This window comes from Tinamus guttatus, unplaced genomic scaffold, assembly GCF_059628265.1.
Source record: "Tinamus guttatus ecotype Peru unplaced genomic scaffold, ASM5962826v1 Tinamus_guttatus_pri_ptg000198l, whole genome shotgun sequence".
NCBI classification, from domain to species: domain Eukaryota; kingdom Metazoa; phylum Chordata; class Aves; order Tinamiformes; family Tinamidae; genus Tinamus; species Tinamus guttatus.
Genome location: NW_028288732.1, coordinates 4,277,736 through 4,293,020, shown reverse-complemented (window position 1 = coordinate 4,293,020; position 15,285 = coordinate 4,277,736). Strand labels below are relative to the sequence as shown.

The following is a 15,285-nucleotide window of genomic DNA, read 5'->3' as shown; positions in this document are numbered from 1 at the left end:
AGGGTCTGTTCGAAGCTGCTTTCCTCTGGGAACCGTTATCAGAGGTCCCTCAAACTCAGCCCAAGCGCAACCTCTGCCTGCTGCCTCCGGCCTGGCTGCGGCCCCTACCTCCTCCAGCCTCCTCCTCTGCTCCTTCTGCTCCTCGATGCGCTTCTGCCGCTCGGCCAGCAACTGCCGCTTGTGCTCCTCGTTCTCGCGCTGCTGCTGCTCCAGCTGCTGCCGCCGCAGGGCCTCCGAGCGCTCCTTGTTGGCCAGCTGCAGCCGCAGGAAATCCCGCCGCAGTGTCGACTCGCCGGGCAGGTTCAGGATGGAGCTGCACGGGAGAGGAGCAGCACAGAAGTTCCCACAGACCCCTTTAAGCTCCTTGTTAGCAGAAATTTAGGTGTTTTTCAGGTTTGTCCTCCTTTCCCCATAAGCCATTTGGGAGTGCTTGGGCAACAGCGGATGGAGGCAAGGAAGGAGCCACAAGTGTCTGGGCAGGAGAGCACAACCCCTGTCTGTTGTGATATGAAATGCACCTCACCTTTTCCTCCCAACTCTTTTCTAAAAGAGAAATTCTGAAGAAATTCCCCCCAAACTCTTTGCTGTTGGCCATAAGACTTGGCTTGCGAGCTGGGAATGCAGAGAACCCTCCTGCTCCTCACAGCCTTGCCAGACATTTCCCTGCTGAAGGTTTCCTTCACACTAAGTTTCTAAGCAAAGTCTCTTATGTTGCAGTGGCACACACTATATTTAGCTGTGCACAAGGAGCATTTTATGTGAATCACTGCCAGCTATTAAAACACTACATTATCTCGGTGAAATAATGGAATAACCTGATGCTAATTGCAATGACTTAAAAAAGTCATCAAAGAAAAAGAATTAAAACCCTATTATGCTTGCAGCAGCAACTGGAAAGGTTTCATGATGAAAAGTTACACGTAGATACAGAGCTATACTTGGAAATAAAAAAAATCATATTTTCAAGGTTCTTCTTGGATTTCAGCTTGCTTTGCCCCCACATCTAAGTGCTCACATGTGTAGTTCCTCACAGCAGAGTTCATGTGAGCACACACATCTGCAAGTTTTTGCACATGGGAGCCAAGTGGTTTGCTCTGTACAAGCAGTTTGCTATCTGCAAGCTCATTTGCACAAGCAGTTCATTTTGCACACACAGTCTATCAAAAAAAAAAGAAAAAGAAAAAGAAAAAAGAAAGAAAGAGCTAAGGGAACGTTTTTAGAGACTAGATCCACACAAGTAGCCACAAATGTTTATCAGCGTCTTGACACGCTGGGCAGCAAGTACTGGGTGAGAGAGTGATTCTTCACCCCTGTGACTACAGTAGCCTGGCTCTGCTCAGTTATGGCCAACATATTCAAGCAGGCAGCTTATGCTGCATCATATGTATCATCATATGGAAAAGAAAATTCAGCTCTGGCAAAACAGGCTGGATACGGAGCTGGCTTAAATGAAGCACCTTGGATGGCACCTTGGATGCCAGAAGGGGAAAGGCCAGTGCTGGTGGGAAAGGGCTTTGGTCGTCCCGTCTCCCATCAAATACGCATCCCACAGTGATCCTGCATCTTAAAAGATCACCTGTGAGGCCACTGCAGCTTCAAAGCCACCAAGTAGAGCTGTCCATCAGTGAACATGGGCAACCACTGCATTCCTGGGACATTAACAGACTGCATTACAAATCCCACAAAAAATGGGTTATTGCTTCTTCTCAACCTTTTGGCTAAGGTAGCATCAGCTTAATACCACTCATCATCTAACAGAGGGGAGATAAATTGTTCTTTCATGGGGTGAGCTTGATGATCAAATTGTTCTTTTTCCATTTCTAGTTCATATAATCCAATCCAATTTTATACAGAGTTAAAAAAATAGAAGGGCAGAAATGAAATGTTGATTTTTTACCTGGGCTCTCCGGAGTCATTTTCCTCCTCCTCCTCTTCACTTCCACTGTACTCGTACTCTGTCTCATCTAGGAACATAATTGCTTATCAGTGCCCTTTACTGGGCTCATTGGTTTTCCTGATGCTTGAAACACGAACGCTCTAAAAGAGAACTGAAAACCCTTTTCCCCCCAGCATCACCAAGAACAGCCAATATTGTTCTCCAGCTTTTGTCTCTCCATTTGCTGATCCTAGGGGAGGCTGCAAAGCCAGGGAAGCCTTCAGGGCTTGCAGAGGACTGTGGTCCCCACTGGAATGCCGCCTGCCAGCGCCAGCACCACGGGGAATGGTGTCCAGATCAGGAGGGGCTTGATGGAAAGACAGAAGGTGCCAAAATCAAGGTGCTCAATAAAAGATGGTACCAACGCACCAAACACAACGAGCGGCCTCCTCCTGCAGACATGTTCTTACAGGCACAACACTCAGCGAGCTCCTGGGGCCGCCAGCTTTGGATAGTGGGATTTAACTGCTGTTCTGAAGGCATGAACCTCTCTCTCCCTGAACATGTTCCACCATTCCTGCACAAATCCACACGGTATTTTCCCAGCTGTAAAGATATCTACATAAAAGCTCAATTACTGTGTTGTGCTACATACTGTGATTTCTACTGGGATATACTCTTTATCAGATGAACGGAATGATAGAAAAAGGAAGGCTTGCATTTATCCAATTACTCTCCATCTCTAGGGTAAAACCTTCATTTGCTACACTAAACACATTTAATACTTAACTAAGATTCAGTTTTATTGTTTTGATTGTACTGAAATCGGTTACAAAGAACTGGAAGGTACACATGAAAAATTAACATTGCTATGTAAAAGGAGAGAAAGAGCAATATCTTAATTGGCTAGATTCTACAAATGAGCTTCCGAATTAAAATTCAGTTCACAAGAAACAGAATACTTTAAAAAGTTCCTTTAGCTCTCTGATCTTCCTTGCAGAAGACTTCAAGAAAGACTAGAGAGGTCACCGAAAAAAGTCAGTTAAACAGATTATCCCTAGTAGATGGCATTGCTTAGGGGCAAGGAGTGGGCCTGAGGGTAATCAGGGGAAGTAGGAACGCAGGAAAAGGGGAGTAGCACCGAGAGTAAATGAGGAGCAGCACTGAGGGTAAACAGGGGGAGTAGGAGCAAGGGTAAATAGGGGGAAGAGCAGCGAGGGTAAACACTGGGAATAGCAGCGAGGGTAAAGGAGGGGTAGTAGCAGCGAGGGTAAACAGGAGGAATAGCACTGAGGGTAAACATTGGGAGCAGCAGTGAGGGTAAATATTGGGAGTAGGGCCGAGGGTAAACAGGAGGAGTAGCGCTGAGAGTTAACACTGGGAGTAGGACCAAGGGGAAAAATGGGGATTAGCACTGAGGTAAACATGGGGAGTAAGGAGCACTTAGGGTACACAGGAGCTGTAGGACCGAGGATAAACAGGGGGAGTAGGGTTGTGGGTAAACACTGGGAGTAGGACTGAGGATAAACAGGGGGAGTAGGACAGAGAGTACAGGAAAGTTAAAAAGGCATGTTAGGAGTGATAAATTAAGAGAATCTCATAGAATATGGAAAGTCTTAGAGGTTACAAAGAAATGCCCTTCACTTGCTTTACATTTCTCGAAAACGTTTTCAGTATTTTTATGAAATATTATTGGAAGGAGGTAGAATTATTTTGAGTTACGCAATCAGAAGGAAAACATGGTCCTTTTTAGGACATCTTCTGCAGTAGTTGAGAGCTGTTGCTGTCCCTGCTTTGCAGGGAGGTCATTTCTGTCCATACCCTCCAGATGTCTGTCCTCACAGTGTGTCTAAACATGGTTTTCCATGTGAGCAGGGCCCCACCTGGTGCCTTCACCTCCCTGTTTATTTCCTCTTGTTGTCCTCTCACTTCTTTTTGGTATATTTTTCTCTATTCAACTCTCATTCCATCAATTTATGCAATTCCATCAGTTTATTTCAGAAAGGAAACAAAGTGTGTAGGCCCACTCCAGAGTATTGCTGTTTGATTCTTCTTGTTCCAATTATGTTTGAATTGCTTTAGGTATTCGTAACATTTGTTTTAAGCAGTATTTTGATATGTAGAAGGCACACAAAGTCCAACTGTAAGTGATCTTGCCATGTATTCCCCCAAATATTTACTGAACAGGAGTAGTGTGAGGGTAAAGAGTGATTTGGAAATGTTTAAAACCTGCCTGGATGCGACCCTGTGTCCCATGCTGGACTAGATGATCTCTAGAGGCCCCTTCCAACCTCAACTATTCTGTGATCTTATTCAGATGTTCGTTTGCACAGCTCACAGCACATTGCTGGTGCAGCCTAAACGTCACATACATAAAAGACTTGGCATAAAACACGTGATCTGAAAAAACTTTAGCTTCGCATGTTCCCCCTTCCATATGCTTGTACGTATATATGCACATGTACATCTTCTGCATCCATTTCAATGACTCAAAGCTCAAATGAGCCATGTGGAAATAACCATTTGCACAAAAAATAAGATTCCCTTTTCATTGGAAAAAAACCCAAGATTTTACAACGCTGATTAGCTATAATGATAATGTAGTCCTTGTCTGAACACCACTTGCTTTGTTATAGATATTTATTTAGGTTTCAACTTTGGTTAAGACAGCGTGGACTCAGTTTAAACAAATTAACCTGACCTTAAACCAGAACAAGAATGTTCAAATAAAAGGACTATTTGACTAAACCAGTCTGAGAACACATATAGTCACATCACTTAATGAACTCAGCCCTGAAAATACACTCCCTGCCAATGCTGCAGAGATGCTGCATCCCCATGGGATTTCTCCTCCGCTTTGTCCAGCACAGCTCCATCTTGGTCTGCGTTAGGGGCCTCTAAATACACCACAAGCCTCAGACACTGCCCATAACGCTGCTGCCCCACTCACCTTTCTCTCCTCGCTTCTTCTTCGTCCTGTCGATGTGGTCCTTGAGCTGGATGCGAACCTGCCTTTCGTTGGGCTGGTCCCGGATGAAGGGATGCTTCATCAGCTGCTCGGTCGTCGGTCTCTGGCTGTGGTTCTTCACTAGGCAGCTCTCAATGAAAGACTGAAACTTTTTAGACCTAGCCCAGACAGAAAAAACAACTAACTGCATCAATTCTCCTATTAGAAGGTACAAACTCATGGATATTTAAAAAGAACACTTGCTGCTATGCAATTCCTTCTCAGATGGAGCTTTCCAAGAGGATTCATGCAACTTCTCTGTTGATGATTACCAAGGTCTCAAAGCCACCTTGCTGTACATGACCCGAATCACTCTACCTGCTCCTCATCTTCCCACGTGTACTCCTATCCATGCCCCTCTTGCCTTAGCTTTGCAGGTGCCCTTAGTGACAAACACGGTTCTGCTGAGCTTGGAGAAGGCTGGGAATTGTCAATAGCACTGGGGAATCCACCAAAGCCAAACGCCATCAGCGGAAACCAGGGAAATGCAAAGCAATGTTCCCCTTTCCTTCCCTTTGACCCACATGGTGCCACGGCCTCCCCTGCTCTGGGTCCCAATGGCTGCAATTTGTCACCACTCCCAGGGCAGTGGCAGGAACCCCGCTGTGGATGACAGATCCCCCCACCCCAGTCCTCACCAATGGCCCTTTCTGCAAACAGTTAAATTAAACCGCTGCGGAAACAATTTCATCCAAATCTTTAAAAAACAAATTTCCCTTAGCCTCAAGTTTTGCATATCAAAACTTTCCCTGGAACTAATTTCACCACATTATAAACCCAAGAGAACAGGGATTTGCAAGAAAGAAAGATGTTGACAGGCCACTATACTGTATGTTGCTTTAGCAAATAGAAAAATGAGTGTAAATTAATGTCAGAAGCCAACAGATAGTACAGAATTGCATTGAGGAATAAAACAATAAGCTTTTGGGGATTTTACTTTTAAGCTGTCAGACTAAAAGTGATTTATCTTTTAAGTGTTAATCCATACAAATTGAGATGCAAAAATAAAGCACACTGCTGGATCCAATTAAATCCTCCCTCCAGCTTTATTAATGAGCAAATCTTCCTTCTCCACCTTGCCTCAAAAAAACCATGTCTCGGTGTATTCCTGAAGGGCCAATCCACGTGACACTCCTCAAAAATCCACTTGCAAGACACAACTCTCCTCTGTTGATGTGGACTGGGGAGAGGGCAGCTGTGCACGCACAGCCCAGTGCTCCAGCAAACAGGCTCAAATGATGCAGTTGGAAAGGCTTCCCCCCATAAGTGGCAGTGTGCAGGTTGTCACCCAGCTGCCATCCAAAACCTACCCGTCTCGTTACCCTGCACGAGGGCAGGCAGTCGGCACTGCCCAAGAGCAGCAAAATCACCCAGCAGCACAAGGAAAGCCCCAAAACGGGGTGATTCCAACAAGCCGCCGCGTTTCTCCCGGCTCTGGTTCGTGGCGATACCTCTACACGAGTGTCTCATCCTTCTGCTGCAAGCCAGCCCAACCACGTAACACACACAGCCAGTCCTCCTCCAGCTCCTGGGGTTTGTAAAGCTTAAATAAATGTTTGCAAAGCTTCCTTGGTTGCTGGGATGAAAAGTGCTATCACAGTGCAAATGCCACTTCATTAACAAAGAGGTTCTGTCATTTCTTACAGGGCAGTTATGAAATGTTTATGGGAACAGCATCACTAAAGTTCAGCCTTTTACATTTTACTTATGAACTGCAGGAAGGTGGAAATCAAGGTTCATTGCTGGCTGATTTTAATTGGAAGAGAAAAATGATACAACGAATCTTTAATTTCAGAGAAACACAGCATTCTTTTAAAAGCAAGTTCAAGGCTTCAACAAGCAACAAAAGCACCTTCTCTCTGGGATCTTCTATTTGGGACAGCTCCCATGCCCACTGCTGCTTATCAGGGAGTTTTGCTTAACTTAAAAGGTGTTTGCGTGAATTAACTATTTCTTTCAAGTAAGAAAAAAGATGATCTTCCTACTTTTATGCACTTTCCTGCATTGCTGCACACAGAAGCAAGAATAGACTGAGTCCCACTGGAAGAAAACAGGATGCAGAAAGGAGGAGCTGACCTGCAAGGCCCTGTACGTTGAATCTTCTTTATCTTGCTTTTCTCTAGTGCTTTGTGCTTGTGAAAAACAGCACAGTGACTGCTGGAGAGTTACCGAGAGAGGCTGAACAAACATCTTGAGCCTCCTTGGCCAGGCTGCACGGAGCTCCAAGACCTACCTGGCCGGCCCAAACCGAGTCAAAGACAGCAAGTTTGTTCGGTGTCTCACTGAAAATACCAAAAAGCTGAGGAGGCTTCTTCTTATGGAAACCCATGAACTCCTATGGACTTGAAGTTTTGTCTGGAAGTGTAATCCAGCCGGATCTTTTGCAGATTGCATTTTAACAAACCTGCAAGACTGATGCAGCTCTGTGCTGCCTTGGGAACGCTCTGCACAGCTCTGTGGGAGACCAGATCTCTATTTATTCGCAGAGATGCGGCAGAGACAAGGCGAGTAGCACACTCGCAAAGCAGGGAGAAGTTTGAAGCTGGAGTTCCATTAAACCAGGACTTTGAAAACAATCCTCCTCTCCATTTTCCACTAAGCCTCCTGCTCTGGCATCCCTCCAGAGCCAACAATTTATGCTTTCCAAGCCCATTCCCCAGGTCCGATGCTTTAGCTGCAGGGGCTGGGTAAGGGCAGCAGTGCAGTGTGCCCGTGCGTCTCGCTGCTCCTCTCCTGCACCGTGCACCTTTCCCCCACACAGATGCAGATTCCCATCCCCTCTGCTCACACCTCCTCCCTGGGGAAGTGTGTCCAGGCAGACGAGCAGAACCTCCCGGCCTGGACAGATATCGCAGCCGCAGTTTGTAACCGAGAGGCTCTCGGCCGCCCTGGACCCTGGCTGAACCTGAGCAGATGGCCCAGCAGTGAAAGGCTCTGCAGCCGACTACGAGCCCTGTAAGCCACCCAATCACCCTGCACAAAGGTATGAGCAGGGGCAGCAGTGTGAGGAAGAGAAAATGCCAGCAAACTGCCACGGAGATTTCAGAAAAGCAGCAAATCGCTCAAGTTTCGGTGCCACCGTAACCACGACGCAGATTTCAGATGTCCCAAACTGTGGGCAGCTGCGATGTGGGATGGGGGGTCAGGGTGCAGGTGGCTGGAAAAGAGGGAGATAAGCAAGGCCTGGTGCAAATTCGAACAGCAAATGCCTCAGGTCTGCTCGGGGCTGAGCTGTGGCACCATCACGTCCTGCTCGCTAGAAAAGCAAAGCTTAAGACGTGCAAATCTGGGACAGCCAGACCTGCTGCACGAGGGTCAAGCAATCCTCTGGCTGCCTCAGAACAGCTCACAATATCCAAGGCACATATTAGAGCAGGGAATAAATTACAAGCTTCAGCCCAGTTACGTTTTTACCTTGCAGAGATGGGGAAAATGTTTCTGTTCAAAATTAAAGCTGCTTTTTTCAGCTGCCTTCTCCTCTCTCTGGAGGCTGAGAAAAATCTTTGCTGAATAAACAACACAGTTGTGTGAAAAATAAACTCCATCATCTTACCATCCATTTTGTGCTGTAACAGAGCATAATGAAGCAGGAAACTGGTGATGTGGCAGAAAACAAGTGTCCAAACTATTTTCTGAGCTTTCTGACTAATGGCATCCTAAAAAAAGGCTGTGCAAGGACCCTATTTAGAGAACAATTTAATTCTATTGCAGAGCTGGTGGGGAAAGAAACATCTCGTACGGGCTTTGTACCAAACCAGCTGACCCGGGCAACCAAACTGCCAAATGTCAAAGCCTGGGAGAGTTTCAAGGGAACTGGCCCCAAAACCCCAACACCAGCCACCAAATACAAATGCCTCTGAGCCCTTTGCTCCTCTATTCTCTCAGCAACAAAATACCTGGAACTTTGGCATTTCTAATCCCTGCTAGTTACTATCCTCCCTTTTTTGTGCATGTCTTCATGGGGATAATTAATTAAATTTGAAGCAATAAGGCAGTGCTTTCTACCTCCATGAACTCAGCCTATTTGGAACTAAGCAGTGGTGTTGACTCTCTAACATGTGGCAGATCTTTCCTGACAAAATCGCTGCTGAACCTGGGGCAGGCAGGCAGCACCAACCACAGAGGAGTGTTTTTAAGGACTGCTGCTCCATCAGTACAGAACATACAGTAACAAAACAACATCTGCTGGGTTTCAGAAATACTTGTTTCCGAAGGGTTTTTATTGGCATACCCTGCTTTATTTTTTTTCATTTTCTTCCCAACAGTGATGTATTTTTTCCTCCAAAATTTTAAAATAAAGCCCAAACTACATACAAATCCCTGCATTCCTGGGCCTTCTAGGTAAACTATCCCTTTTTGGCACGCATACACGTTTCCACTCGAAATCAGAACCTCACTGGAAAGAAAGGGGAGCCAAGCAAAGTGTCATGTGGTTCAGGCTGCATGAACCACCCTGGAAAAGTCAACTCTGCTCTGCAAATGGCAACGTCAGAGTGCTGCTCTCGCTGCCCATGTAGCAGCCTTGTCATCCCACAGCGTGTGACCTGTGCACATCAAAATCACTCTCTACAGGAGATCAAGGCCCAAGCCTGCACTCACCATATGCTGGACACTTTCATGGGCCCTCGAAGCTGTAAAAATGTAAACAAAATAAACACCCCAGCGCACTCGGGCTGCAAAAACAAGTTGCTTCAGGAATGCTTTACAGCAGTGGAAGACTGAGGAAGAGACTCACCATTTCTTGGATTTCAACCTCGGGGCCGGGTTGCGGGGGATCAGGAACAGGGCTCTCATGGGATGCATGTCGCAGAGAGCTGAAAGTTGCAGTAAGAGGCATTAAACACAGCAGAGTGTGGCAGACCCTGCGTGTTCCCCCAGGCAGGCTCCAGGAGCACCCAAGTTGAACGGTGTACAGGACAGGAGGGGTTTGATGGACTTTACCCTCCACAGATGCTTCCAGCCAGTTGGCATAGGCTGGAGGTGGCCTGGAACACAGCTGAAAGCTCATTTCTCCCACCGAAACAGTGTGTCTGCCCCCAGCACTGTTACAGCTGCACCACATGCCATTACACTCAGCTTTACTTATATTTACTGCTAAGAAAGGTCCCAGCATAATGTTCAAAAAATATGGCACCAAGAACGATGCAGATATGTCAGCTACATTCAGCGTGCTGCTGTCTGTGTCACCAACAGGCCACCAAAATGCTACTGCACAGGAGCAGAGCTTCCATTTTCCCACCTGTATCTTGTCTCCGTTTTATTACAGGGACCTGAGCTGCAGAGCACGTCAGTGCCTGGCCAGGAGCCACATGGTGGTTTGGGGTCTTCACGCACCGTCCAGCTCCTATTCCATGGGTCATGGTGACCAGCAGCAGGACCCTGGCTTTGCCATGGGGCTTCCCTGATGTCCCTCTGCTTCCCTCGGAGCAGGGGAACCCTCCTACAATGTTTCTGGTACTGAGCTGGCTGGTACAGGGCCAGCTGATGCTGATCCCAGCAACCCCCAATTCAAATGTTAATTAAAACAGAGCAGCGCAGCTACTTACGGGGAGCGCCTTCGGCCATCTCTATGGCTGTTATCCCCAAAGACCACAAGTCACTCTGTGAAACAAAGCAGAGGGAGACTCGTGAGCAGCGGCACCCCATCACGACAGCACAATATAACAGGTCAAACCAACCACAAGCTTCAGTAAGTTGTCTCCTGCTCCCTGTGCACACTGGCCTGCTGATCCTTGGCCACAAGAGGTTCTGCCTGGCCACCCTCCCTGCTCTTCCCTGAAGGATGCCCGGGGAAGGAAGACGTGCACCTCTCTCCTTGAGGAACAAGACTGCTCCACTTTCCTGATCCAACTGGGCAGAGTGCGTGTGCTGAAGTGCACAAGGGAGGCAACTCAAGGCTGAAGGCAGTGGGTCTAGCACAGCCCTAGAACTTGGGTCTGCATCAAAGGGAAATGCCTGCAGGGTGTCTGACGTGGGCAGGTCTGTCAACAGAACTAGGTGCTGTCCTGTTACGTCCTCACAAACCAGCTGCTCTGAGGACGAAGGCAGCATATGAGGCCATGGGGCTATCGGTGGCTGGTAGGCATCAAAAGTTACAAGAGGGGGAATTGTAGAGGACTTCATGAGGACACAAATGGTCCCTCCAAAGCAAGAGGGCCATCTCAGAGCACCTTGCTTGTTCATCTGGACGTGCCTACTTGCTCCTTGGTCTTTTGCCCAGACTGCAGCTGGCAAAAGGCCATGGAGACTCCTTGTCTCGGAAATGCAAATAGATGAAATTTTGTGCTTACTGACCAGGACTTCCTCTCTCTTCTCAAGATGTTGAGCTCAAACACAGCATGTTGTACAGAAACTGAAACTACTTTCCCCCTCCCCTCTTTTTTTTCTGTTTGGTCAGAAACAAGACTCAAAGTTTCTATCTTTGACCAAAGTGCTCAGCTATGAGAACAACTACAATGGCCTGGCTTTAATTCTCCCCGGCAGGATACAAATGTCTGTGCCCTGGCTCCTGAGGGTGCATGTGGCCCACAGTACCAATCTGGATGGTGAACTCACAGCTGCAAGCTCCCTGCATAAAACTGGAAGATATAAAAATGGATTTGATACAGTTTTCACAGAAAACAGGTTGCTTGGAATAGATTAAAAATACGAAATATCTTGAGATACCTCAGGACTCTCTTGAATTATGCACTGCTCATTAAATGGAGGCTAGAAAAGCAGCGTTTCTCTGGTGGGAGGAGAAACAGGCACACATTCATTTAGTCTGTTCCCAAGCCTTCCTCAGCCCACATGGCTCTCAGCAGAGGTGAGTCTCCTGAATGATCAGAGCTCCAAGAACGCACATTTTGGAAAACTCCTTTGATTTCGTGGCTTTAGCACTTTTCTTCCTATTTTCTCCAACAGGAACACGCGTGCCCAGCTATTTGCCAGGAAGCACCGGGGAGCCCTGCTCCTAGTGCCGGCTCGCGAGGCCACACGGACATCACAGAGGTGCTATGGTTAGACCTGTAGCTTAATGAATCGCAGAGGATGGCTCAGTTCTTGCAGACTGAAGAGGAGGAAGAGACAGTATGTGCCTGGCAGAGAGAAAACGAGAACCTTCCCTAATGGCATTGCTGGATCTTGTTTTTTGGCAGAAGGTGGCTAATTCATAATTCCGGACACCGTGTATAGGGCTGCCTAATGATTCATAGCTCAGTACCCAACGCATGGAACAGAACCCAGACTAATTTTGGTGCCTTCCTCTCCAGTGCAGTCTCTGAGCCCTCCGAGGCTGGGCGCTGCCAGCTGGTGCCCTGCACACGGGCGCAGAGCTCCCGTCTCCCCTTGCTGCTGCTCCCCACGTGCTTGTCCTGCTGCCGCCTGCGAGGACACGGCCGCACGCCTGGCAAGAGCCTTATACCCCCAGGCCTTGTCCATCCAACAGCTTCTCTGGAGTCAGCCTGGAAAACTGCCGCCCTCCAGCATTGGAGAATCCCTGTCACAGCAGCCACTCCTAGTGTCACAAACCCCGAAATGCAGCAAATCCAACCAACCGCTTCTGCTCGGCTCTTTCCAGCACGGCCACAGCCCCAGACCTCTCTGGGAGCTCAGGGCAAAAGCCTGAAGAGTGAAGTCCTGGTCGGTCTGATGTGGAAGGTAAAAAGAGGACTTCAGCAACACCAATGTCAGCAACCTGAGGGTGAAACCTGTCTGTGACGGGAGAGCACAAGCAGAAGCTGTGGTCGCAGCGAACCAGAATGAGCTGGATGCTCTGCAGCTTCTACACTTTGCTCAAGTTGTGTGGGAGCACCTCGAAGAGGGCTCTTAAAGAGTGCCCAAACTCCAACCAGAGTTACCTGTTCACTGAAAGAGCAGCAATCATTGTAAACATGGGGAATCTCGGTGTGGAAGGGACCTATTTCACCTTGCACTCTTCCTCGGGGTACCTCCAGATCTCACATTTTGTTCTCCTCTTGGCCTGCTGTCACATTTGTAAAGTCCCTCTTCAGGTTTCTCCTCTCCATTTCAAGAGCTGCCTTGTCCAAACTGCTTCAAGCCTCTAAGCCTACGATGGAGTGAGTAAATCAAAGAAATGCTGAACCCCTCCCCGAGAAATGCTGTTCCTCTCTGGGCTTGGCTTTGTGCCGGGCAGCCTCAGAGAAGGCACCAGGTCTGCTGGTGATGGAGCTAGAGGCAGCAATCCCCGGAGCAGGCACCTCCAGAGGCCCCTTCTCACATACAACCTCCAAGAAAAGCAAATGGATTTTCAATTTCAAGATGCTCCCTTCAAGCCTGCTCTGCGCTGATGAACACTGTCATAACTAGACCTTGTTACACCTCTTTACACCTCCCTAAAAAACTCTCTCAGATCTTACAGCCTTTCACAGGACAGTTACATCCACCCTTTCCTTCTGCTCAACAGGGATTTTTGTTGTCTCCTTAATTATCTCAGTCTTTCCACATGATTCAGTGCCCATGACCCCTTCTCTCTTGGTTGCTGCTGAACTCCTTCCAAATTCCTAGTACGTCTTTCCATATTAAGGTGCCCAGTATTATATGCAAGATGCCAAGTGATCTTAAGCTAGAGCAATATAGAAAGGATTATCACCTCCACAGGTCTCCTAGAGAAAGCAGACAACTCAGCAGGAAGCACACACTCTATACTGAGCTGGAATTCAAATTTCTTTTGGAGTCAGAAAAGCTTTTCAGTCCAAACAGCAAAAAGAAGCTGTGCTAATATATTTGAATTGTCCCGACTCGCTAAGGGAAGCAAGCTTGTATTTTTTTTTTCTTTTGATTTTGAGCTTATAGAAGAGATATCTCTAAAGAGAGGTGGATGAATGTCTGGGGGAAAACCAACAAACAACCTCCACCATGTGGGGTTTGTATTTGTTTCTTTTAAAAAATGGTTTATTTTTGTGAGGAGGTATTTACTGCATCCCTCCATAGATTACACAGGCATCTCTTTCTGGCTAAGAAAACAGAGGGATCAGAGGCTTTTTGTCTAAAAGATTGAGCCTGTGAGGATTTCTTTTTTCCCCCTACAATTCTCATCTACTGTATTCATTAATTTAAACCCAGTTGGCTAAACCTGAGAGCATCTGCTTTGCATCTTTTTAGAAAAGCCACCGTTTGCATTTTCTCCCCTGCTTTAAAGCAGGAGGTGCCGGGTGCGAGCCCGGGCCCACGTCCCCACGAGCTGCGCAGCCCCGCGCCGGCGCAGAGACCAGCGCGTCCAGCCTGCCACGAAACGCTGCTCCTTGGGGACAGCGAGGGATTCTGATCCCAGCGTGTGCTCATCAGCCAACCGCGTATTAAGTGCCCTACTTATTCTGGAAAGAGAAAAACCTCAGGGATTTCTCAAGGTAAGAAGTTGCCCATGAAGATATAAGCTTTCTTTTCATATTTTTTGTTAATATAAAGGAAGAAAAAAAACAACATGTACACACTTTCTGAAGGGGGAGGATTTCAAGTCTCCTCCCTATAGCTGACAGCCTTAACGGCAAGAAACCTCTTCAGAGTGTAACTGGATCATGAAAACTAACACGAGATCTACCTAGCACCAACAAAGCCAGAAAATATTTCCCCCATGCAAGTGAACTACTTGGAACTATTAAGGAAGTGCCTGTTGCAACTGGTTAATCAAAGGGAAGGGAATAATTTCAGATTAAACTATTTCTACATGTCCTTATCCTTTGCGATTTCTGTAGCCTCGAGGACAAACTCACAGTTTGGCTGCTCTCAGGATCTGTATGAAAGCTGACTGATGCACTGAAATAGCAAAACACCTTTTAGTTGTTTTCAGTTCCTTTATCTCTTAAAAATGCTTTTGGAGACGTGGAATTACACCCCAAATCATAGCATAATGGTGTGTTGTTGCATTATCTTGTAATGTCCTACCATTAAAAATTGGCTATGTAGGCTCACACCGAAGGCCCCCAAAATCCATCTTAAGCATTAATTTATAAAACACATGCATAAGTCAAGGCACAAAATGCTTTCCACATATCACAATTTCTCCCTGAAAAACCTTTGCTTTAGTGTCTTGCTCTGCTCTCTGGAAATGCTAAATGGACCTAGGGTTTTAGAGCTAGAAATTCTAGTTCTAGACACTTCAAATAGCAAGGCACGACAGCCAAGGGACACTTCTACAGATGTGCGTCCCGAAACTTGCAGGAAGGTAGAATCAGAAGTAAAATACACCGAGCTTGCCTTGCTTTAAACGTCAGATCTCACCATTGCTTGAATGGGCAGGTGGGAAACATGACCCTCCTAGTGACCTGTGATGTGGCACAGCCCTCAGTGCCACATTATGAATCAGTAGCAATGTTGTGCTGCCATTGATCCAAAAATAAACTTTAAAAAGGCAACAGAGATGTGCGAAAAGTAGGTCAGGCCCCCAAACGTCTGATTGTGTGGC

The 15,285-nt window shown here is 47.0% G+C and overlaps 1 protein-coding gene across 5 annotated transcripts in view; it reads right to left on the bottom strand.

The window, feature by feature from the left end:
• Positions 1–15,285, bottom strand: part of TNIK (TRAF2 and NCK interacting kinase) — a 145,495-nt gene that overhangs the window by 43,701 nt on the left and 86,509 nt on the right. For all 5 annotated transcript variants that reach the window (XM_088523924.1, XM_088523925.1, XM_088523928.1 and 2 more), the window contains exons 8-12: positions 10,430–10,484; positions 9,619–9,697; positions 4,827–5,002; positions 1,898–1,964; positions 109–313 (exon numbers count right to left, since the gene is read on the bottom strand). In XM_088523924.1, the coding sequence (XP_088380050.1) occupies positions 109–313; positions 1,898–1,964; positions 4,827–5,002; positions 9,619–9,697; positions 10,430–10,484 (582 nt within the window). The remainder of the gene's footprint in view (positions 1–108; positions 314–1,897; positions 1,965–4,826; positions 5,003–9,618; positions 9,698–10,429; positions 10,485–15,285) is intronic.